Source organism: Eurosta solidaginis, chromosome 1, assembly GCF_040869045.1.
Source record: "Eurosta solidaginis isolate ZX-2024a chromosome 1, ASM4086904v1, whole genome shotgun sequence".
NCBI lineage: Eukaryota > Metazoa > Arthropoda > Insecta > Diptera > Tephritidae > Eurosta > Eurosta solidaginis.
In genome coordinates, this window is record NC_090319.1 from 328769107 (window position 1) to 328795317 (window position 26211).

Sequence of the window (26211 nt, forward strand, 5' to 3'; positions counted from 1 at the left end):
TATTTCTGGAATTTCGTCCAGTTCGTTGGCATAGGCTTTCTAATGGTTCTTCCCTTCTCTTCCCTCTTTAGGGGGATGCTGAAGCTGATATATGCATGGTGGCTTTTTGTTGAGTACGGTCGCTTACGATTTCGGGACAAGCCAAACTGCAAAAAATGGCTGCCGGAATGCCTTTAAAAAGTTAGCACGTATATTTCACTGTTAATTACCACGCAATCAAGTCGATTTCCAAATTCACCAACTTTTTAAAATGCACAATTTGCCACAATCTGTGGTGCACTCAATGCTAAGTAGTATACGCGTTTATCCTTCTGTCAACTGGCTGCACAAAAAGTTTTAGCACAGTTTGTGAGTATAAAAAACTGCATTTCTATTTTATCGTATGGCAAATTTTTAACATTTTCAGAATTATACTCCTAACGTTATCAACCGATATCGTTGGCCGTGATTTTTGCACACAAAATGCAATTAAAATGTCAGCCTCGTGAAAAAAATTGCCAAAAATAAAACACAGAGATGCAACGAGATGGGCGACAGTCATAAACCTAATTGTCATTTAACGGCATGGAACGAGATCTTCATTGCATTTAGTGGCATGGCATTTTTGCAATTCATTGCATTAAAAAAAAGATATGTGTCAATAACTTTTTCTTTACTTTTTTTGTGTAAGAAAAAAATTGAGAGGATAGCAGTGCAATAAACTTTTAGATGGTTACTCCATTATATTTTATACTGCAATTTAACCCTTTCGCCGACTTTCCCTTTTTACGACTTTCCGATTAGCCGCATGGAGCGGATCAACATTATTGTTGTTGTTGTAGCAGTACTTCGCCCCATCCAAAAGGTGGGACCACTGATCAATATCGTCTGTCTGGAGTCCGGGAAACTTTTGTTGGAGCAGTGCTTCTCACCATTCAATAGGTGGGACCAGTCATCAAAATCGTATATCCGAATTCCGGGGAAACTTGCAATTTCAACCGGTGTGGACGAGACAGAAATTGGTGTAAGAGGCATTGGTTCCATATTACAGTTAGAAAGATGGTTGGTGTCATGTGGGTACACGTTGAAAGCATGACATACATTATGTATGTCGGGATTGATTCTGGATAGATAAGATAATATGCTACAGTATGCAGATCGAAGTTGAGTTAGAGTTAAGCCCGTCTCCCTGGATAGACTGTTTTCATCCACCGTGAGTTTAGCGTATTTTACTTTTACTTTACGAACGCGGTTCGCCGTATGATTTCTGACTCAGAGGTCCGACACCTTTTAGTTGATATCACTGAGATTTTTCTTCTACATACGGCTGCATCAAGCATCATGAGTGCATGCGGATATGACTTCTTAAGCCCCTGGGAGGCGAGGCCTCTTCAATCAGATGTCTGTGGCGTTGCCAGGATTCTGGGGAATACTCTCGCCTCACTGTATAGGTGGTGTTCTGTGGACATAAGAAGACGGCCCGTAGCGATTCCGAGAGCTGTGTTTTGGCAGGCATGTATTTTCTTCTAGTGAGTAACCTTTGGGCTTGGCGGCATTTTTGGGTGACAGTGGGTAGCGTAAGGCCGTCTACGTGGATTTAATTTATGATCGACAATTCTTTTTGTTTGTTGCAAATAAGGTCGAAGAAGATTTTGTCGGTGTCAATGTCAGATTTCCCAAGGCGAAAAAATATAGGGATTAGGGACATAATCGTTATTTTAGCTCACAAATGGGTGAGAGGAAAGAGGTAACGTGTCGGGCGCATCAATGCTTTTTTTTTTAATACTGCATGGTTACATGATCCCCTACATCTCTTATTAACTTTGTACCTATTCGATGATCTTCCAGACCGGCGGGATCATTTATATAAGGTATATTGCTTTCCCCTTTTAATCAATTACTCACCAATTTCTACAAGCACTGAAGAGACGTTTTTTCCTATAATACTCCGAATATATACATATAACCTAATTGTTAACAGCAGCTATCATTATGCCAGGAGAAACAACTTTTCTCCACCATTTGCTTGTTTTTCTGTTTAAATCGTGCAATTCTGTCGTTTGCTCTTTTAAGCCCACATCATTTTTTGCGGTACTTCTTTACGATCCCAGCGCATGGAAACTCTACCCCGGTTCCATCTTTAATATTTTCAGAACTCATTTCATATATGTGCCAGTTACTGAGCAGCAGTGATGCCTTCGTGACGTCACACCACTATTTCCCTCTCGTTATTGCATCGAGCGATGTTCAAAGATATGCGTCTTGGAAACAATTTGGAACATATTTTGTAGGGTGTTTGAATCACGCGCAATAATTTCTGCGATTTTGCATTAGCGGTTTTTTCGTTAACATACGATTCCGGTGTGGTAAAAAAACATAGCGAAGGGTTCCTCAAACAGCTTGTTCTCATTCAAGTTGGTCGAATATGCCATCATTGGAAATAGACCTCTCGTTACTCAACTGACTACCCTCCCTGGGAAAATCGTAGTCTTAGAGGTTTTATTCGACGAATGACGATAAATATCAGAACTCCCGTTACTGAAACAAGTTCCTGATTTATTGGCTTCATTGCCGTCTTCTTAAAAATATTTCGACAGTTTTAGGGTTTTCGACGTTGCAAAATGAAACAAGTAAGGAAGGCTAAGTTCGGGTGTAACCGAAGATTACATACTCAGCTGAGAGCTTTAGAGACAAAATAAGGGAAAGTGACCATTTAGCAAAATGAACCTAGGGTAACCCTGGAATGTGTTTGTATGACATGGGTTTCAAATGGAAGCTATTAAAGAGAATTTTAAAAGGGATTGGGCCATAGTTCTATAGGTGGACGCCATTTTGGGATATCGCCATAAAGGTGGACTCTAGAAAGTGTTTGTACGATATGGGTATCAAATTAAAGGTATTAATCAGGGGTTTAAAAGGGAGTGGCCCTTAGTTGTATATGTGAAGGCGTTTTCGAGATATAGGCCAAAATGTGGACCAGGGTGACCCAGAACATCATCTGTCGGGTACCGCTAATTTATTTATATATGTAATACCACGAACAGTATTCCTGCCAAGATTCCAAGGGCTTTTGATTTCGCCCTGAAGAACTTTTTCATTTTCTTCTACTTAATATGGTGTCACACCCATTTTACAAAGTTTTTTCTAAAGTTATATTTTGCGTCAACAAACCAATCCAATTACCATGTTTCATCTCTTTTTTCATATTTGGTATAGAAATATGGCATTTTTTTCATTTTTCGTAATTTTCGATATCGAAAAAGTGGGCGTGGTCATAGTCGGATTTCGGTCATTTTTTACACCAATAAAAAGTGAGTTCAGATAAGTAAGTGAACTAAGTTTAGTAAAGATATATCGATTTTTGTTCAAGTTATCGGGTTAACGGCCGAGCGGAAGGACAGACGGTCGACTGTGTATAAAAACTGGGCGTTGCTCCAACTGCTTTCGCCCATTTTCACAGAAAACAGTTATTGTCATAGAATCTATGTCCCTACCAAATTTCACAAGGATTGGTAAATTTATATTCGACTTATGTCATTAAAAGTATTCTAGACGAATTAAATGAAAAATTGCGGAGCCACGCCCATTTTGAAATTTTCTTTTATTTTTGTATTTTGTTGCACCATATCATTAATGGAGTTGAATGTTGAGATAATTTACTTATATACTGTAAAGATATTAAATATTTTGTTAAAACTTGACTTTAAAAAATTTTTTTTTTAAAGTGGGCGTGTTCGTCATTCGATTTTGCAAATTTTTATTTAGCACATATATAGTAATAGGAGTAACGTGCCTGCCAAATTTCATCATGATATCTTCAACGACTGCCAAATTACAGCTTGCAAAACTTTTAAATTACCTTCTTTTAAAAGTGGGCGGTGCCACGCCCATTGTCCAAACTTTTACTATTTTTTTATATTGCGTCATAATGTCAACGTACCTACCAAGTTTCATCGCTTTATCTTTGGTAATGAATTAACGTACTTTTTCGGTTTTTCGAAATTTTCGATATCGAAAAAGTGGGCGTGGTTGTAGTCCGATGTCGTTAATTTTAAATAGCGATCTGAGACGAGCGCCCAGGAACTTACATACCAAATTTCATGAAGATATCTCAAAATTTACTCAAGTTATCGTGTTTACGGACGGACGGACGGACATGGCTAAATGAATTTCTTTTTTTGCCCAGATCATTTTGATATACAGAAGTCTATATCTATCTCGATTAGTTTATGCCGTTACGGATTACCGTTACGCGAACAAAGTTAATATACTCTGTGAGCTCTGCTCAGCTGAGTATAAAAATTAACTGATGATGTACAACGTACTGCTGGGGCATGTTTGTCAGTTTTTAAAACCCTACTGGAACACATGCGTCCCAAAACTCCTTTTTTCACTTATAAAAGTATACATTTCCACATACCAGTATAAGGGCAATATTTTTCTATAGAAATATCAACGCCTCTTAGATATAAACGTAATATTTATGAAAATTACTCGTAAATTGCATGCAATATTAGCGGCTGTTAACGTGTCTGATCAAAACCATACGCCATTAAACACGTATGGAATGCGAATAGTGAACAAGTGAACATGCTGTGGGATACCAGTGTACCTGCAGTAGCGAAAGTGTTAACAGCTGAAACACATCAGCATGAACTCTGCAATAGCCGCCACCAAGTCAACTGTACGTGGCTGACTATTTTAATTAATCCATTTAATACATCAAATTACCAGTTGAGTAAAAGTTACAAAGGAGTGAGTGCGCACATTTTTACAATGAAGAAAAAAATTAAATGTAGAAATAAAAAATACGATGCTTACTATAAAAATCATTAAAAACTTAAAACTTATTCATTGTAGCTTTGAGTTTTACCTTTTTTTTTTATTACTTTTCGCAGCGCATACCGTCGTCGTTTCCATTTGCTAGTTCGCAACTGTCGGCCATAAAACTATTTAGTAATCCTTGACTTAATGTTGAGCGGGCGTCGGCGTTTTGCCGCCAACTAGGCTCTGACATTGAGCGAGAATGGCACAGTAATAGTTCAGACGGGAGAGCACCGAGTATTTCGAACTCCAAAGGTACAGTAGTACATAAATTAGCTGGTATAAAGATAGAGCTTAACTTCTGCAATTGCACTCAGTTGATATTTTAGTTTTTAACTACATATTTTTTATTAACTTTTTCCTATTGCGTTTGAAAGTACATAGATATAAATATTTGGATAACGTCTCTCGCATCTGTGTGTATATAAACAATTTAAGTGCGAGATACCGACGTTTTGGTAAGGTTGCTTGTGGGTAGAGTGCATTTGCCAAATGGCGAGATAGCGTAGTTCGTGAATATACGAGGGTAGATTAACCAGTAGATTTTAGTAAGATTATCGCATTGAAAAATATGTAGAGTCCGCTCAGTGAAATTTCGAGGTCAGGTACTTCTTTTAATTAAAGAAGGATATATAGGTTAGGTTAGGATAGGTGGTAGCTGTCCTGTTAAGGAAAGCTCACTTGGACAAAACGACGGTGCGTTGTGATACTACACACAACAAAAATAACGGTGACTTAGATCTAGCTACTTAGAGAATCGTTGGGTAGCAACGATAAAGCTCCGAATGATACCGATCTCAGCTTTGGATAAATCCTCGGGAGATCCAAGTGAGTCGCAACCGAAGTACTTTCGCCTAGTTCTGGCAAAAGCTGGGCAATCAAGCATAAAGTGATTTGGTGATTCCACCTCATCATCCTCCATACAGCTGCAGCACGATTGAGTTTCCAGTATATTGAGACGTACCGAATGGATACTCATGGGACAGTGCCCTGTTAAAACCCCCTTGACCATTGATAGGTGAGCCTTAGTGAACCCAATTATTTCAGCAGACCTCCTGCCATCCACTTTCGGCTAGAAAGATCTTGCTACCCTGCAAGACATAGTGTCCGCCCAACGTTTGCTGAGCTGACTCGAGGCCCAGCTATGGAGGAGCAATCCACAGGTAGCCAGCGGAATCCCGAAATCCCTACAGCCATCTTCATCCGGTTCAGTTGTACCGATGCGGGCTAAGAGATCCGCTTGACAGTTACCCTGGACCCATATAATCTTAACTGTAACATAATTCGATGCAATCGCAAGCCCCCCAGCGGGTTAGGGGGTCAGAATATACCCGCGGTAGGTATGCCTGTTGTAAGAGGGGCTGTGTAGTGCAACCCTTCAGGTTGCCAGCGCAATATATAGCTTCTCCAAACCCAATTGTCAACCTCACCTATCCGCGGCGAATCCTGTTTCACTAACAGGCGAGGCTCTGGCGAAGGAGGGAGGGATGGCTTGAAGGTTTAATGTGGCCACATAAATCGTTCCCGAGATGGTCGGGCTAGCACCTTAATGGTGCTGTGTTACCGGAGCGTACCGGATCTCTATCCGGCAAAGGACCATCACATCGATGACACTTCCCAAAGCCTTCGGGGAGCAACCTTATCGCTACAACAACAACAACAACATGCAATAGCAGGCGAGGTCAGGCACTCCCAGACCACCCTCGATCGCACTGTAGAAGGCGCTATGATTTTGATAGAGTTTAACTATCCAAAAAGATTTGGCTATCGCCAATAATCATCTTAGCAAAAACCCCCCTCCAATAGCTGTAGTTTGAAGGTACCGACTGGGATGAAGAAGTCGAATCATCAGCAACATAACCATTTCCCGATGCGTGCACTTTCCCCTAACGGTCACGATTTCTCTGATGGCTCCGAAAAAGCATATGCTGCACGTGTTCATTGAGTGCAGCACGATGAGAACTCTGTCTCAATTCAGCTTTCTGTTGCCTGAACCCAAGTCGCACCCTTGCAAACAGAAAGCTTACCACGACTAGAACGTTGTGGGTCAGTATTATAGTCACAATTAATAACTTAAACTCCGTCCCAATTAAAGTTGCCACTGTAGTATGCAATAAATATACCACTATTTATTTTTATATAAAAATATCTTTTAATATTCACTCCTAAATGTTGTATTCAATTCGATTTAAAAATTTATATCTGAATGAAAATTTTTGAAACATTCATTTCAAAATTGAAATATAAAAAATTAACAAGAACAAAAATTAAATTTATTTAAAGTAGGTACATTTAAAGTTGAATATAAATATAATACTCCCCCTTCCGGAGATTTAACGTTGTATAAATTAAAAGTAACTTTCTTTTTTGTTTTTGTGTTAGGTATCTGTATTTTATCAATCATTGCTGGTTTTAAACGATCAATAGAAATAGATTTAATTTCATCATTGATCTCAATTTTAAAGTTTTTAATATATTTTACAATAACTCTATTAGGACCCTCATACGGATGCTGCAACGAATGTTTGTTTATCACACGTAAAAAAACAAAATGACAATCTTTTAAATCTTTTGGAACAAAAATACCGCTTGAATTTTGATGATGTTCCAAATTTGATTTACAATTTTTAAAATGTTCACGCAAACTACTTAAAACATCCGCTGAAGTTACGTTCTCTGTAGTTGAAACAAATAATTCACCAGGTAATCTTTAACCATAAAACATTTCAGCTGGTGTTGCCGAAATATCTTCTTTAAAAATCGATCGCAAACCCATAAGCACTATTGGTAACTCTTCATACCAATCCCTGGACCCATTCCTAGCCATTATTGAAGATTTAAGCTGTCTATGGAAACGTTCTATCCATCCATTAGCTTGGGGATGATAGGAAGTAGTCGTTATTTGATGTCTTCCAAGAAGTTTCGTTAATTCTGAAAATAAGTTTGAAGTAAACTGAGATCCCTGATCCGTTGTTATTTCCAATGGAACCCTAAAACGTGAAATATATTCCTTAAAAAATTTATTTACAACCGCAACTGCAGAAATATCTCTAAGCGCAAATGCCTCTGGCCAATGTGTAAATCTATCTGTTATAGTTAATATGTAACGATATCCTTTTGAAACAGGCAAGGGTCCGACAATATCTAAGTGAATGTGTTCAAATCTAGTTTTTGGAATTGGAACTTTCAGAACTGGAAATTTTGTATGACGATATACTTTCGATTTTTGACAACTTATACATTCTTTGGACCAAGTATTGATGTCCTTATTCATTTTTGGCCAAAAATATTTCTTAACTATCAAACGACGTGTAGCTCTACTACCAGGATGTGAAATCCCATGTAACATATCAAATATTATTTTTCTTAAATTGTTTGGAATGAATGGCCTAGGATTTTCTCCTGACACTTCTCACCATATATTAAAGTTAAGAACAGGAATTTTTATTAGTTTCGAATTTAAAAATGTTTGCTCTGAGATAAGTTTGCCTAATTCACTGTCTTGTTGTTGTTCACTTTGTAAAATTTTTAAATTAATGCCCGTATTATTAATCGCTTCTACTTCAAACGCACGAGATAATGTATCAGCTACAACATTTTCCTGTCCTTTAATATACCTAATGTCATTCGTAAACTGTGCAATGAATTCCATATGTCTAGTTTGTCTTGGACTGTGTTCTGTTTATGAATTTAAAGCAAATACTAGAGGATTGTGATCTGTGAAAACTGTAAATTGACGTCCTTCTAGAAGGTAACGAAAATGTTTAATGTTCAAATAAATAGCTAATAGTTCCCTATCAAATGCACTATATTTAATTTGGATGGAGACAATTTCTCTGAAAAGAATGAAAGTGGTTCTGATTTGTTATTAAACGTTTGATGTATGACACCACCTATTGCCGAATTGGATGCATCTACATTTAAAGAAAGTTTTGCATCTTTGTTAAAATGATTTAACAATATCGCAGATGCAAACTTTTCTTTAATGCATTCGAAAGCTTTAGATGTATCGTCCCAAATTAAAATCTTGTCTCGCTTCTTATTTTTTCTATTAATTAAATCATAGATAACTGTCGTAAACTCTGCTAATTTTGGTATGTATATATCGATGGTAATAATTAACCATACCAATAAATGTTTGTGCCTGCGTGCCTGTGTCCTAAAAAGTCAACATTTGTTACGCCAAAAGTACATTTACTCGGTTTTATATTTAACCCGTACTCCGTGAGGCGCTGAAATAGTACGCGAAGATCTTTGAAATGTTGTTCCTCATCGCTTGCCACTAAGAGATAGTATATGTAAAAACAAAGTCTAAATCATTAACTACTTCATTAATAAACCGTTGAAAAGTTTGCGCGGAGTTTCTAAGCCCAAAAGGGATTCGTACAAATTCAAACATGCCAAAAGGCGTAGTGATTGCAGTTTTATAGATATCCTCTTCTGCTATTTATTATTTGGTGATAAGCTCTTACCAAATCTAGCTTCGAAAATACTTTCTTATTTCTGAGATTCATGTTGAAGTCATGAACATGGGACAAAGGATAACGATCAATGACTGTTACAACGTTTAATCTTCTAAAATCTCCACAAGGGCGCCAGTCATTTAACTCCTTCTTGGGTATAAGATGCAAAGGAGATGCTACCGCTGAATTAGAAGGCCTACATATCCCTGTCTTTACTAAAAAATCGAATTCAGTTTTAGCTACTTTGAATTTAATAGGGTCTAAACGCCTTGGTTTAGAAAATGGCAAATTTACTTCAGTGACTAGTCTGTGAATGTCTAACTGGTTGTGAATAATCTGGTTCAGAAAATAAAGAAGGAAATTCGTTCAATAACTTTGTAAATTTGTTATCAACATTACAAACACATGAAATTGTGTTAACTGAAAGACTTGTTACCGGATCTACTAAGCATTTGCGTTTAATATCAACTAAGAGACCATATTTACACAGCAAATCAGCACCGATAGTTGTTTTGGCTATATCTGCTATTAAAAACGTGAACGGAAATTCGCGACGCAGTCCTAAATTTATATTTAAAAGTTTTTTACCGTATATCGAAATCGTTGAACCGTTAGCTGCCGTTATAATAACATCTGATGACTTTTTCGAACATGAAGATTTTGAAACCGGATGCACTGAAATTTCTGCTCCACTATCTATTAAAAAATTCAATTTGTTTGTTTTATCAAAAATAAATAAGCGACATGTAAAGGTGTCTAATCGCAAGTGAGCTGTTGTTCCTATTACATTTGTTGTTAAACTGCCCCCCTTGGCACAGGATCATTTGATTTTTTTGGTCGTTACAATTCAAATATTTGATGTTTTTATGTCTATGTTAATAAATTCCTTTAAAATTCTGCTACGTATTTACTTTATTGGTGATATTATATTTTTAATATGCAAACATATGTATGTACGAAGTGAACACTTATATTTTAATCATATACTGTTTCATAATAATCCTGCAATTTATTAAATATACAAATTGAAGTACTTGCTGCTTTATTAACTTTCAATCACACCATGATCACTGTTCGTGGCCTGTGAGTACGACTAACCTGTCGCCATCACATACATGCTCTCTCAATTACATTTTATAGCAGTCATGCTGCAAGACTTAATGATCGACCCGATCATATGTAATGAACACTTAAATACATTCTACTCTTATGTACTAACATTATCTTAATATATAAAAAACACGTGTCACACAATTGAGGCCAATGGACTCCTAAACTACTGAACCGATTTTGAATTTGTTTTGCACCCCGTGTGTAGTTTGATCTACCTTGAAATATAGGATAGGTCTCTAGCGTCTCGAGATATAGGCCAAAACGTGGACCCGGGCACCCCTAGAATGTGTTTATAACATATGGATATCAAATAAACGCTGTTGATTAGTGCTTTAGTACAGGGTAGTTTTCATACTTATTGGTGACTAGGGTCTCGAGATATAGGCCAAAACGTGGACCCGGGTACCCCAAGAGCGTTTATAGAATATGGATATCAAATGAAAGCTGTTGATTAGTGCTTTAGTAGAGGGTAATTTTCATACCCCTGGGTGACTAGGGTCTCGAGATATAGGCAAAAACGTGGACCTGGGTACCCCTAGAATGTGTATATAGAATATGGATATCAAATGAAAGCTGTTGATGAGTGCTTTAGTACAGGATAGTTTTCATACCTATTGGTGACTAGGATCTCGAGATATAGGCCAAAACGTGGACCCGGGTACCCCAAAAGTGTGTTTATAGAATATGGATATCAAATGAAAGCTGTTGATGAGTGCTTTAGTAGAGGGTAATTTTCATACCCCTGGGTGACTAGGGTCTCGAGATATAGGCAAAAACGTGGACCTGGGTACCCCTAGAATGTGTATATAGAATATGGATATCAAATGAAAGCTGTTGATGAGTGCTTTAGTAGAGGGTAATTTTCATACCCCTGGGTGACTAGGGTCTCGAGATATAGGCCAAAACGTGGACCCGGGCACCCCTAGAATGTGTTTATAACATATGGATATCAAATGAAAGCTGTTGATTAGTGCTTTAGTACAGGGTAGTTTTCATACCTATTGGTGACTAGGGTCTCGAGATATAGGCCAAAACGTGGACCCGGGTACCCCAAGAACGTGTTTATAGAATATGGATATCAAATGAAAGCTGTGGATGAGTGCTTTAGCAGAGGGTAATTTTCATACCCCTGGGTGACTAGGGTCTCGAGATATAGGCCAAAACGTGGGCCAGTGAATGCCTAGACAGTGTTTATACAATATGGATATCAAATGAAAGCTGTTGATGAGCACTTTAGTATAGAGTAATATATTATCCGGAGACGGACTGGGACTGGGACTGGGATTAGGACTAGGACTGGGACTGAGACTCGGAATGGGACTGGAACTGGGACTGGAATAAAATACATACCACCTTCTGGGACAGGCAATAAGGGATGCAGAAGAATGAGAAGAAATTGAGAGAAGAGAAAAGAGAGAAAGAGAAGGAGATTGAGTAAGAGATAGAATGAGACGAAGATGGAGATAGATGAAGCGAAAAAGACGGAGGGAGGAGTGAATAAAAGGATTAGGAAAAGGTGAAGAGAGGGGAGGGCAGAGTCAGACGGAAAAAGCTTATTAAAATGTATGCAGATTGGCCAAATTCAGGGCAGGACAACGTCTGCCGGGTCTTCTAGTTTACATATGTATATATTTCATATTTCATCTATACATACATACATACACGCTGGTGTATATGTCAAGTGTTGCTTTTAGCATGAAATACCTTTACCATCGTCCTCCTCGTTACTCTTTCTTTTCCATAATTTCATGTTACAAGCTTCAATAACGCTATTGTATGGTATTTGCGTGATTTGTCCATTTTCTATGTCTTTTACAACATACCGGTCGTTTGGGAGTTTCTTGTGAATGGCATATGGTCCCTTAAATTTGGGCAAGAGCTTCTTATTCACCCATATTGTGGTGTCTATATTCTTGATCACAACGAAAAATCCTTCGTTGAACGTCTTTACTTTAACTCGCTTCTGTTCACTTCGACCTGAGTTATAATTTTGCAATTTTATTATTTTTTCGCTAACCCTACTCATGATTGCCTCTAGGTCCCTTCCCACCGGGTCTGGAGCGTACTCTTCAAGGTGTTCTGTTAGCTTGTCAACTACCTCACCCCTTTGGTTTACCTCGAACAGAGCCTGGCTCGGTATTGTCCCGTAGACCTATTAACTGAGTTATTATCATCCTGCCTCTGCAGAAGTATGGCACCGAAACCGCGAGTGCTAGCGTCACAATGCACTTCCCCTAGGTGTTCTAGGCAATCTTCTATCAATGGGAGTGGGTAGTTATCTCTTACGATTTATTTAGGTTCCTATAGTCTATACATATTCTGGTTTCACCGGACTTCTTTTTCGTAAGTACAATTGGTGACGCGTAAGTGGAGTCACTGGGTCGAATAATACCTTTCTTAAGTAAATCTTCTATTATGCGGTTAACTTCTATTTTTTCGGCGAACGATAGACGTCTTGGTGAACAGAAGGTCGGGATCTTTGACGAAAGTAATATTTTTGGTTCGTACCCAATATTCGGAAGTTCATCAATTTGTTTTCGGACTTAAGTGTTTTTAATCATAAGTCGGAAGCTTTTTGCCCAAACTGAAGGTAGCCGAGGTCTGACGTCAATATCTTCGTTACTATTTTCGCTAATTTCGATATTAAAAATTTTCTTAACCTCTGTATCTGCGTCGAAATCTAGTACAGCCTCAGAAGTTTGCACAGAGATAATACAAGAGTCGTTTACTAACGCATCTGAATGATTTTTGTTAACTTCAAGTACTTCTAATTTCACCTCGTCGTCATATCCGTATGCCATCGCCCCGTCTTCGAACTCCTTTATCCATTTCATAACATCGTGCTTATCGTCACCACTGAAGTTTCGGAAGGAGTTTTGCACATCACTTAGATTAGTCGGAAGGTTGCAGTTAATTGCGGAAGGTTGCGCCTCAAGTCTCTGAATTTCTGCTTGTAATTGAAGGATGCGCAATCTTTTCTCCAACTGTACCTCTATGTCGCTTAAGTTGCTGTTGTTCACCGCGTGGTCTGTGTCGGCGCTCGCAGTCGCCGTCGCGGTTGCTGTTTCATGCGACGCTTGTGTCATGCCGTTACGCTGTGTCATGCCGTTACGCTGCTCGCTTTGCATTGGTGTTGCCTCTGCGCCGTGCGCATTGTCTGCGGGGAACTGAAAATGTCCGGTAATTGATGGTATCTTTGGGCTGCTGTTATGTCCATCAGCAATTATTCCTCCAGCTATTGGCGTTTCTACCGTTTCCTGATCGTTGGTCTCGCCACGCTGTTGTCTTTGTGCGCCGACTGTTGCTGCTAAAAGCCGACGTAATTAGCATAATGTGGCTGTTGCTGGAAAATCCACGCCCATTTCACTAAGGGCGTCGCGATTTTATCTCTTTGAGATTTTTCCAGACATTTCGCACACTTTTAATTAATTTAATTTGACAATATTTTACTTTAAGAGGGTTGTGAGTATTTTTCCCCACCTGAGCTGAAGTACTTGCTGCTTTATTAACTTTAAATCACACCATGATCATTGTTCGTGGCCTGTGAGTACGACTAACCTGTCGCCATCACAACATCAATTACATTTTATAGCAGTCATGCTGCCAGACTTATACGTTTATGTGCTTATTATATCACTTAGTCTACAACAAAATGTACATGTTAACTTTTACTATAATTTCATAAAGAAGTTTCCTTGTAAATTTGCCTACCGACCATCTACATACATATCAGAGAACAGCAAAGATCGAACACACCAACGTTCGATTACATTCGGCAACATGATCGTGTTAAATAGTCTAACTTGCTTAAACGAACATAATCGACATTGATTTAAAATCAACCAACTTATTGCATGAGTGAATATAATCAATTCAGGCACTTGCTCGTTTGCCTCAACCGCGATTACATTCATCGGAATGAAAAGGCAAATATGAAGACTCCATGCGTCTGAATATTTGCATGATTCTTCTGCCCTTACGTCACGGCGACAAGCTATATATAAACATATGTACATATAAACATTGCTTACGATTCTGTTTGTTTGCCGAACTAAACGATACTAATTGTCGTGCTTTGATTTTATTCTCCACATTTAAATAATGTTAAATTTACAGCATTTTTTCGAAGAACACATTTCCTAATTTGAAAAATAATGCAAATTTGACATTATTTTCCATGTGGAAAACACATTATTATAATGTAATATCTACATTATTTTTTGTTTTCATATCAAAAACACATTTCAAAAATGTAAAATTCAAATTATTTGATAAATGAAAAAATAATGTGCTTTTTACATTTTAAAATGTGTTTTTTCCGTTTAGATATGACTTTTTTGAATTAAATTTGTTTCTATTCGATCAGTTTCTTTCTTTTGAATTTTATATACGTATACACTAGATCTCATGCATAGGCTCAAAAAGCATGAATTCTACTTATTCCTGAAGGAGGTACTTCGGTTTTTTTTTTATCAATTTATCTATGATTAATATTACAGGAATGCGATTCTGTGGCTTTTCCTAATGTTCACATGTTGTTGAAAATCTTGTGTACGCTTCCAAAAAACAACGACAACGAAAAAGAGATCTTTTTCAACTCTTAGGCTGATTAAAAACTATTTGAGAAACACGATTAGTGAAAATCGATTAAATGGCTGTGCATCACTAAGCATCCACCGTGATCAAATTGTTACCGTTGATGATGTTTTAGATGAAATGGGAAAGAAAAGCCGAAGCATGCGCTTGAGTTTTTAATGTAACCTTTTTCATATCATATTCTAAATACACGTACTTTAATGTTAAAGCTAAAGACAAAAATTGTTTTTTATTTATTTAACTGAAAAAAAAAATTTTTTTTGAACCCTCCCCCCTTCCCCCCAAGGCAATTTTCTGGCTACGCCCCTGTATTAGTTGGTTCAATAGACTCGATCACTTAATAAATTGATATATCAGATTCTCCGCTTTCATTATTCGCAACATAAGACAGCGTTGTTTTAGCTTCGATTTTTGATCATTCCAATAGAGCTTCTAAAAATACTTCCAAGAAATCAGCGTGATCCTTAGTTTTTAATTAACGATGAGCGTTTTTCTTCTTGCTGTAGGTTTTTTAAAAAGGCCTGGCTGATCGCCAATGTAGTATGCAATAAATATACCACTATTTATTTTTATATAAAAATATCATTTAATATTCACTCTAAATGTATGTTAAAAATTCGTTTTAAAAATTTATATTTATATTTATGAATGAAAATTTTTGAAACATTCATTTCAAAATTGAAATATAAAAAATTAACAAAAACAAAAATTCAATTTATTTAAAGTAGGTAACTTTAAAGTTGAATATAAATATAACCCTACAGCCACCATACGAACTGACACTGTGTTCGGACTCTTCCATCGCTTTGGCTTGACTAAAACTTATGTAGCAAACTGAATCACTCTTCTGATGTTATCGATCAGACCGGTATGCTGTAACGGGTTTTATCATAGTGTGACGAATATTAGTAACGCTAAGTGATACATCACTAATCTGATACTAAGTAAATAAAGCCACAACAAAAATAAAGCATGCTCTACACTTGTATGTACGTAAACAAATTAATCATCATGTACATACATACAAGCAGCAGAGAGATACTCACAAACGCATGTCATCATCAGCTACTACTTCGCTCACATATACACACGCATATGGTTACACACTACAAATACACGAGCGTATGGCTAGTGATCAGGTAGAGGATTCTATAAGAAGAAACTTCTAGAGATTGGGGCAGAGAGTATAAAAGCACAAGAAGCTGAGTAGTCCGTAATCAGTTTGATTTAAGCAAGCTATCAGTTGCGAAGTACAAGTTGTTGTTGTTGTTGTTGTAGCGATTAGGTTGTTGTTGTTGTTGTTGTTGTAGCGATAAGGTTGCTCCCCGAAGGCTTTGGGGAGTGTTATCGATGTGATGGTCCTTTGCCGGATACAAATCCGGTACGCTCCGGTGCCATAGCACCATTAAGGTGCTAGCCCGACCATCTCGGGAACGATTTATGTGGCCACATTAAACCTTCAGGCCATTCCCTCCCTCCCTACCTCCAAGTTCCATGAGGAGCTTGGGGTCGCCAGAGCCTCGTCTGTTAGTGAAACAGGATTCGCCGCGGATAGGTGAGGTTGACAATTGGGTTTGGAGAAGCTATATATTGCGCTGGCAACCTGAAAGGTTGCGCTACACAGCCCCTTGAATCTGGTATTTTAGTCGCCTCTTACGACAGGCATACCTACCGCGGGTATATTCTGATCCCCTAACCCGCTGGGGTTAGCGGTTAGGTTACTCCCCGAAGGATTTGGGGAGTGTTATCGATGTGATGGTCCTTTGTCGGATACAGATCCGATACGCTCCGGTAACACAGCACCATTAAGGTGCTGGCCCGACCATCTCGGGAACGATTTATATGGCCACATTGAACCTTCAGGCCATCCCTCCCTCCCCACCCCCAAGTTCCATGAGGAGCTTGGGGTCGCCAGAGCCTCGTCTGTTAGTGAAACGGGATTCGCCGCTCGAAGGTGAGGTTAAAAATTGGGTTGGAGAAGCTATATGTTGCGCTACACAACCCTTTGAATCCCGCGAAGTACAAGTGTTATTGTGAAGTATTTTCAAGTAGTCTAATAAAGACGATTTTTGCATTATTCAATATTGGAGTTATTTATTCAACAGTTTAGTGATTCGAACGTTAGCAGAAGATTTGGAATAAGCGGAATTTCACTAAATTCGTTACAATAGTCGCGTGTGTTGAGAGTTGTGGACTATGTGTACCAGTACATAAACAAGGTACTAGTATAATGCCGCTTTTAGTAGCACCACACTTTTTTGCACCTCTCGCTGCTTCTGCGGAAGTATCACAAATAGTTAAGACTTTAGTTACTACTACATACACACCCACTGCCAAAGTTATCGGCAAGCCAATTAAAGGGCATAGAGATAAAAACAGCAGCAAGAATTTCATTCGCAATACACCCTTCTATCTCGCGGACATTAACTTCTTGAATTGTTTATTATACCTTTAATTTACGTGCAAATATTTGTACGTAACAAAGGTGTTGAAAGCACTGCTTGAGAATGTTAGTTCATACCTCAATTTGCTCACACCTTATCCTACACAACCCTTTTAGTTTGTCCTGTGAGGCTGGGCGCGATTGTATTTAGTTGATACCCTCTTATGTCCCCGTCTAGTGAATACGTCAGACTTCCAGTCAATAGGGTTTCACCATTTGCCGATCTGCCTGTTGGATGACATCGTTTCAATATCCAACGGTCTACCGGTTGTTTGCCCAGCCATTGATCCACCCACGAGTTGTTTTGTCATCAGCTCACCATCCGTCAGCAATCGTTCATCGATTCTCTGTCTCCGCCTTCTACTAATTACTTTGGGTATGAGGACACCGAGTCCCTGCTCGCTCTTTTTAGTGGTATTGATTGGTCGACCGTTTCCTGCTTCACCGATTCTCCATTTACCGTTCACAGTTAGGTGGTAGCTTGCTCCGCACCACACCGAGGGTCCTGTGTTCAAGTCCCAGGCAAAGCAACATCAAAAATTAAAAAAAAAAGTTTTTTTCAATCAGAAATAAGTTTTCTAAACAGGGTTGCCTCTCGGCAGTGGTTTGGAAGCTTCGTATATTTCTGCCATTGAAAGCTTTTTATTGAAAATTCATCTGCTTGCAGCAGTGGGTCGGAGTCGGCGTTAGGCATGTAGGTTCCGTCCCGCCAATTTGTAGGATAAATTGAAAAGGAGCAAGACGCACATTGGAAGAGAAGCTCGGCATAAATCTCCTCGGTGGTGAAACGCGTTAAGTATTTATTTGTTTTTGTTAAGTGGCGGACGGTTATGACATGCGAATCAGTAAAACGTTCTTTAAAAGAGGATCCATCAACACCCCTCGATAGTAGCTGAGTAATGGTCACACACGAGGTTGGAAAAGAATGATTTAAATTGATTTTCATTATACATTTTCGTCCGATATAAGGAAGAACAGATGACTCTGGTGATTTTAGACAAAAAAGGAGTGCTTATTGATTCACCCTTGTAAGAGGGGGTTTTTATTGTTGGTTTTAATGCGATTATGCTTGCAATTTTTTAATTCTTTTATTTTTACGAGCTACATTTTCTACGTCTCCTTTCACACCCATTTGTTTAATTTGTTTGCCAAAGTCTGTCATATTTTTTTTATTTATATTCTTCAGCGGCGTTTTTTTAGGAACTGCAGCTTGCGATTTTCTCCACTGCTTTTTACTTTTTTTTTAGTTCAGTCATATAGCAGTGTAGTAATTTTTCCTTAACTTTAATGAATCTCTGGTCAGTCGTCGCTTCGTACCCTTACAAAGTTGCCGGCTCTTTTATTAATGCTGAGCTTATTTAATCCCCCACGTTTCCTTCCCTTTATTCGAGCCCCAAAGCTTTAACTTTGTTTGTTAGTCTGTATTTTTTTGCGCCTTTATGTTTAAGTGCGCGCAATTCTTTATGCACTTATTTATGTAATCTTTATTTTGTAAAAATGTTTCCCACAATTTCTTTCATGTTGGCTTCTGTTGGCAATGAACGCTAATGATTTGTATGGCTATTCTTTGGTTATTTATTCGTTGTTTATTTAGCGAAAAAATGCAGCTAACAAAGTTTTTCGTATTTTTTTTATAAATTCTTCTTTTATTTTCTGTTGTGTACTTAAGTAATTGTGCGGTAAATGCTAGGTCGCCTGAGGTGTGGGTGTAAACTTTGTAAGCTTGCTAACGTAATGCCCATGTTTTAGAATGTTCGTACTTGATCTACTTACGATGGACTGAGGGGATAGGTTCAAATATATTTAGGTGGATTTCTTTAATTGCAATAAGTTTCAGGCATTTTTTGTTTTACATTTGTCCCTAAAAGCGGTCAAAGATTTCCAAGGTTTTTTTATGGAAATACGGCACCTAATTATCGTCGCCAAGGGGAGCGTGCCTTCCGTAAGGTCATTGAATCCGCCTTGGCACATTTCATTCCCGCCGGGAGAATTCCCGAAATCCGGCCCCACTTCCCGGCGGAGGCCGCGAGCTTAGCGAGGGAACGCGACCTTATAAGACAGCTTGATCCAGGCGACCCCCAAATAATATATCAAAAGCCTTTGATACGGTCAACCATGGCTCGTTACTGCAAGACCTGGAAGGGTCTACCCTTCCCCCATGTCTTAAAAGGTGGACCGCAAATTATCTGGGTGGTCGGCAGGCATCGGTGAAATTCAGAAACGAAACATCAAAACCAAGGAAAATTAAACAAGGGGTGCCACAGGGTGGTGTCCTATCCCCACTTTTGTTTAATTTCTACATATCCAAGTTACCTTCACCACCGGAGGGAGTCACAATCGTTTCCTACGCCGATGACTGCACAATAATGGCCACAGGCCCAGGCCCTGAGATCGATGAGCTATGCAATAAAATAAACGGCTATCTCCATGATCTCTCCAGTTTTTTCGCCTCGCGAAACCTTAAATAATTAAAATATTTCCATGTTCCAACGGTTAGACGGCCTATGGTTCATGTGACCATGATTAATGTTCATTGAGCACAACATTACCTCAAAACTACCGAACCAATTTAGCCGAGACCTAGAAGGAACACAGCTCACGTTGATAGCTCCCTGATAATGAAATCCGGCATAGACGGTGTTATGTTACAAAATAAATGTCAGCCGGCTCTAGCAGGTGGCTACTAAAATAACCACTAAAATACCCAAAATGGTACCATGCCCACTTCAGCGAGTTGTTTTTTCGGTTAGAAAAACTACAAAGTACACGCAGTTGAGAGCAGCAATCTCCCGAGGAACCCGCGCTCTAGCACAACTTCAATCGCGATACTGTAATCGGTTTTACTTATCCAGAATACACATGTAATATGTCCCCACAGGACTCTAACCATTTTTTCAATTGCAATGTGGAACAAACGCCTCTAACACCGCTACGCCTTTGGTCCAACCCTATGAAAGAACAATTTGTGAGTCGTCGCACCTATTGGATTGGGCAACACCAACAACAAGAAAGTACACGTCTGCCGTATTCACAACATGAATGCAGGGTTAGGGATTTTAATTTATATTCGGGTCGTAAGCAACACATTTACCTAGCGACAACTCTTTATGAGGCCTATTTGGAACCTCCGCCTGGGCAAGTGAATATTCTGATTGGTACCACTAAAACCTAACTTATTTTTGCGGAACGGCTCAGAAAGTTGACATGGCCATACAAAATCTTTCGTACTTCACGAGGATTAAAATATGAAGGTTCTTATACCCAGGAGAGTTTTCCCGCTAAAACATAAATTTAACTTAGCTGTCACGGGGTCAAACAACTCGTACCCGCGGCATCGAGTAGATCATTTTTCTACATAATATTTTTTGGGATTAAATTTCAGATGTGAAAACCCTTTTTAAGTCAAACATATAATACTTATATGTAAATATTTAAAATTTAGAACTTGTGCCAGTAAATAAAAACTTTAAAAATGAATATAAGCTTCAGTCGTTTCTGCTTAGCAGCAAACAATCTTTTTCTTCAAATCTCGTTTAGCCCTTTTTTTGGTTCAATGATTTTTTGAGTATTTTGTATTGGAATACATAAGTACTTAACATGTTTTTCCCATCTGAAGGACATTTGACAATTTCGTAAACACTTCAACCCCAATTGCCCCTATATTTAACACACATATGTAGATACATAACAACTTAAAAAGGAAGCATTCTACTTACAATTTCCAATCCTTTTTTAATAATACCATAGAGTGGAACCCATACTTTGTCCTGGGTGAATGCGCTCTTATATCCTTGCAATATTTCAATCAATTCCATAAATACTTTACGGCTATGAAAATCTTTTGGTGGACCATCGCGATACAAAAGCAACGTTGGATTTGTAAGGATAACCAAAAGTCGTACAAGCGCATCTGCATACTCTGGCTCGTGTACATAGTCATGCAGCATATGAACTAAGTCGGTTTTTACAACTTTTGCATGACCTAAATGACGACGATATTCATGATTTTCTAAATCACGCCGCAAAATCCATATTAAATGCTGTAATGATAGATGAAATAAAGCAAGCATAAATTCAATTGCTTAGCAAAGCAGATTTGAAAGCATTTGTACATACCCGCAGACCTTGCAGTGCGTCCGGCTCAGCCAGGTAGCGCTCATTATCGTAATAGCCAAGCGCCGCGCAAGTGGCATCGATATCCGCGAGTAAAATTGACATTACGTTAAATACGAACGACTAATTAACACTATTAATACACTACAGAACACTTTATTTAAACAAAATTAACACTTTTTACCGTTTAATACCCCGCAACGAACACGAATTTAACAAAAGATTGTGTTTTGCTTGTTGTAAACAAAATCAAACTTGCACGTTAACTGTCAAATAGTGCGCGCAAATCCAATAAGCAGCTGATCGTGATGTGCTGCCACTTGTTGAATGGTTGGGTTTTCGAGTGTTGAGGAATTTTTGAGTTGCGTTCAAATTTGATTGGCGCCAGTAGCGGAACGATAATTATGTTGCTGTTTTTGTTGGGATTTAGCAACGTTTGGTGAAGATGTAACGCTTGTCCTCACAAATCACCTACCCAGATTGCGCATGCGTTCTGCGCGTATACGTCACAGTTGACTACTTGGGCGAATGAAAGAGAGAAAGAAAATACAAGAAAAACAGCTGATCTTTTCTTTACATGCGTAATGCGCAATCTTCTGTGGGTGATTTGTGGGTTTTCCCAGTGCACCGTCAACTGTGACGTATATTCGCAGAACGAAGCAATTTTGAACTCGTGAATGCGCAATCTGGTAAAGTGATTTGTGTGCACCGTCCAAGTTAACAAATGTTCCGTTCCAATGAAGCGTGGTTCAAATACGGATAGTGCAGCTCAATGTGATCCATATGGATAAATTTGCGTTGCAGTTGCATGGTAAATCTCTTTCCGTATCTGGATAACGCTTCATGGAACGAGAGGAAATTTTCTGCATAAAGGTGCATGTATATTAAAAGGCGCGACATGTAGCGATAGCGGCACTTCACTTTTTACCTACTTGATCAACATTGCTTCGTTCTGTGCTGTTGCTGACGCTAGATTTTTAATTTAATTTGATTGTTGCATAAGAATATGTAAAGATAGCTAATTGTAAACTTACTATAAACATATGGTAGCTCTAACAAAAGCTAAATATTGTATGGCATTCATAGATAATAAGTATCGATAACCATAGCCAACTTGGCAAATGATGAGGATGAGCAAAAAAAGAAAAGAGGAAGAATCACTTCCGGTTGAACATTTAACATAGTAACACGTCTTTCATTTAAGAAAGGAATAATATCCCTCATAATCAACGTTGAATATTCATAAATTTGGAAATTTTATAACTCAGGTGTGGGGTTCAACCACATACCCATTTGGAAAAATTTATATTTATTCTACAACTAAAATGGCCAACCCAAAACAAAAATTGACGAATGCATTACAAGAAGCCGGGGTGGAATTTCCTCCATCAGCCACGCCGCAACAGTTGCGCAACTTATTGCAGAACGTAGTGGGAGTTGGAGCAAATATAATAGCCTCTGCCCCTGGAAACGCTACAGATTCTGACGAAACTAGCGATGCCTTCGATATTGATGCCACTAATGCAGCTGATGCCGCCAATATAGTAGATGCTAATACTGCCGTTGCCGATCCTAGTATTACTAACGCTACTCTTTCTGCCAATGCCGGGAATATAGTAGACGCTAATGCTGCCGATGCCGCCAATATAGCAGATGCTAATACTGCCATTGCCGACTCTAGTATTACCAACGCTACTCTTACTGCCGATGCCGCCAATATCAATAATACCCCCGAAAATGCCGCTACAGCCACTCCCATCAACAGTGCTAGAGGCCAACGAGCCATACCAAGCATTAGCGACATAGGCGAAGAGGTCGTAGCATTAAAGGAGAGGCTTGAAATGTTGACACTAATCAAGAGAATCGAAGATCTTGAAATTCGGGTCCCCATCAAGAATTAGCGACGTCTAGACTTTGGAGATATCGAGCACGCTCTCCCTAAATTCAACGGAGTTGACGTGTCATAACCAGTACTTAATTTTTACGTGATCTCGAGGAAATTATGGATTCCTCAGGAGCGGAGGATAGCTTCAAGCTTCTGGCTCTCCGCCGTTCGCTAACAGGGACAGCAGAGTCTTTCTATCAACACTGCACTAAATTACGACACCGTAAAGAAGGCGCTGGCTGCCGAATTTGACAAAGCAATCACCCGACAGGAAATTTATAGGATATTAGCACAGCGCCAGTGGAAGAGAAAATACGAGTCAATTCACTGCTATGTACTACACATACAGGCTTTGGCAAAGCGTGCCAATATTGCCGAAACTGAGCTAATAAAATTCATCATTGACGGTATCCTTGACGAATTGAAGACATTGGTAAGTCGCTACCAACAAAAATTTACTGCGACCAACGTCACTGGAATTACTCCCAAGCAGCCCATCACAGCAAACTTAAAACAAAAATCAACAATATACACTGGACAACGAACAACGAAACCGAAGGTAGATTCGACGCTATGTTTTAATTGCTCGTGACGTGGGCACATAAAGCCCAACTGCACGTATCCACTGCATGCTTCCGCTGTTGGCACATGGGCCATGACCCTCGTTCTTGCCCGAATCCGGCTAAAGTTTTGAAACCACGGGATGACGTGGCTTTTGTTGCAGACGAAGCAGACCTAGTGGGAGACGCAATTACCGCATTTAATTTTGTAAGTATAACATTTAAATTAGCTAAGGAAACAATATGTGATAAAGTACTTTCTTTGACACCGGCAGTCCGGTTAGCTTTAAAAGGCGTCACTTGTCCCAAAAGAGTTGGTAGGAGAGCATTCCGATGGAGTAATATCCAATTACAAAGGCATTGGAGGAAATAATTTAATTATAAAAAAAGGTGAAATGTAAAATACGGTTTTTAAATAAATTAAAAGAAATTGAATTAAATATTATACCAAATGAGAGTATGAACATACCAGTTATTTTGGGACGTGGCTTTCTGTATATTTTCAATATTAAATTAAAAACTAACGTAAGGAAATATATACCAAGGAAAAATCATTAGGAATCAGAGATAGTTATGAACCTAGTAAGTCTATGATAGCTCAACCCGCAATTAGTTCCGATGTACACCCTGCCGTTATACCGATACATCCTGTCGATGAACTCCACCAAAGTAAACAAAATTCCTATAAACCTCAGGAGCCAGCTGACTCCACTGCTTTTGAAATGCCCGATATTTTCAGCATCGAAATTTTTCACGATGCTAAAGACGTTTACATAGACACCAAGCTGCCCAAATATCAGCGGGACGAGTTAATACGAATCATTGACGATATTTACCTGAACAATAACTTAATACCTGAGCCACTGAACTATGAAATGAAGATACATTTCACTTGTGATGTTCCCTTTCATTGCGCCCCCCGTAGGCTCTCTTACGCCGAGCGAAGCCAGGTGTAATCTATCGTAGACGAATTGCGCCTCGATGAGATAATAAGACCCAGTGACTCGCCATACGCTTCGGCTATTGTACTAGTCAAAAAGAAGAACAGCAAAATACGATTATGTGTGGACTAACGTGCATTAAATAAAGTAATCGTGAGGGATAACTATCCATTACCCCTGATAGACGACTGCATCGGCTACTTGGAGAACAAGAAGTTCTTCTCGCTACTCGATCTGAAGAGCGGATTCCACCAGGTGCAGATGGCCCCTGAGTCAATCAAGCTCACCGCATTCGTGACTCCAAATGGCCAATACGAGTATCTAAAAATGCCTTTTGGGCTGAAAAACTCGCCCGCAGTATTCTAACGTTTCATAAATAGCATTTTTCGAGATATGATTAACGATAAAGAGATCATCATCTACATGGACGACATTCTTCTTGCAACTGAAAATTTCGAAGAGCACAAAGATTTATACAAATATGTACTAGAACCACACGCTCTACGGAATTTGAAACTCAATGTAGATAAATGCAAATTCGGATACGATGAAATTGACTACTTAAGGTATACTGTGACTCGTACGGGAATACTACCAAATGGCTCCCATATAAGAAGCATACAGAATTTCCCGATACCTACTAATCCAAAACAACTGCAATCATGTATTGGCTTATTTTCATACTTCCGAAGCTTTGTGCCGTCCTTCCCTCAGATCGCCAAACCATTGCAAAACCTGCTTAGAAGAAATTCAAACTTTGACGAAAAATGCATCGATGCCTTTCACGAGCTTAAGTCTAGGTTAGTAAAAAGCCCAGTCCTGGCTATATATCATCCAGAACGGGAAACGGAACTTCATTGTGATGCTAGTAGGATAGGTTTTGGCTCTGTCTTGCTGCAACGTCAAGATGACAAGAAGTTTCATCCTATTTCATACTTTTTCAAGACATCTTCTAGCGCCGAATCAAAATACCATAGCTTCGAGCTGGAAACCTTATCTATAATATACGCACTAAGAAGATTTAGGCCATAATTGGAGGGCATACCCTTCACAATAGTTACCGACTGCAATTCACTGACAATGACTCTGGAGAAAAAACAACTAAACCCACGAATCGCTGGATGGGCTCTTGAGCTTGAAAATTATAATTACAAGATAAAGCATTGAGGGAGAGCTTCCATGAGCCATGTTGGCGCGCTTAGCGGACGACAAATTGCCTATGCTATAAATGCAGACGACGTTGAGTTCCAACTACATATTGCCCAAGAGCGCGACAAAGTAATTGAATCAATAA

At 38.9% G+C, this 26211-nt stretch overlaps 1 protein-coding gene across 1 annotated transcript in view; it reads right to left on the minus strand.

The window, feature by feature from the left end:
• The window catches only part of timeout (circadian regulator timeout), a 272495-nt gene extending 250716 nt beyond the window's left edge, over nucleotides 1–21779 (minus strand). Inside the window, exons 1-2 of the mRNA XM_067767826.1 lie at nucleotides 21535–21779; nucleotides 21135–21458 (exon numbers count right to left, since the gene is read on the minus strand). Of these exons, the coding sequence (XP_067623927.1) occupies nucleotides 21135–21458; nucleotides 21535–21636 (426 nt within the window). The 5' untranslated portion in view covers nucleotides 21637–21779. The remainder of the gene's footprint in view (nucleotides 1–21134; nucleotides 21459–21534) is intronic.
• Nucleotides 21780–26211: the final 4432 nt, after the last annotated feature.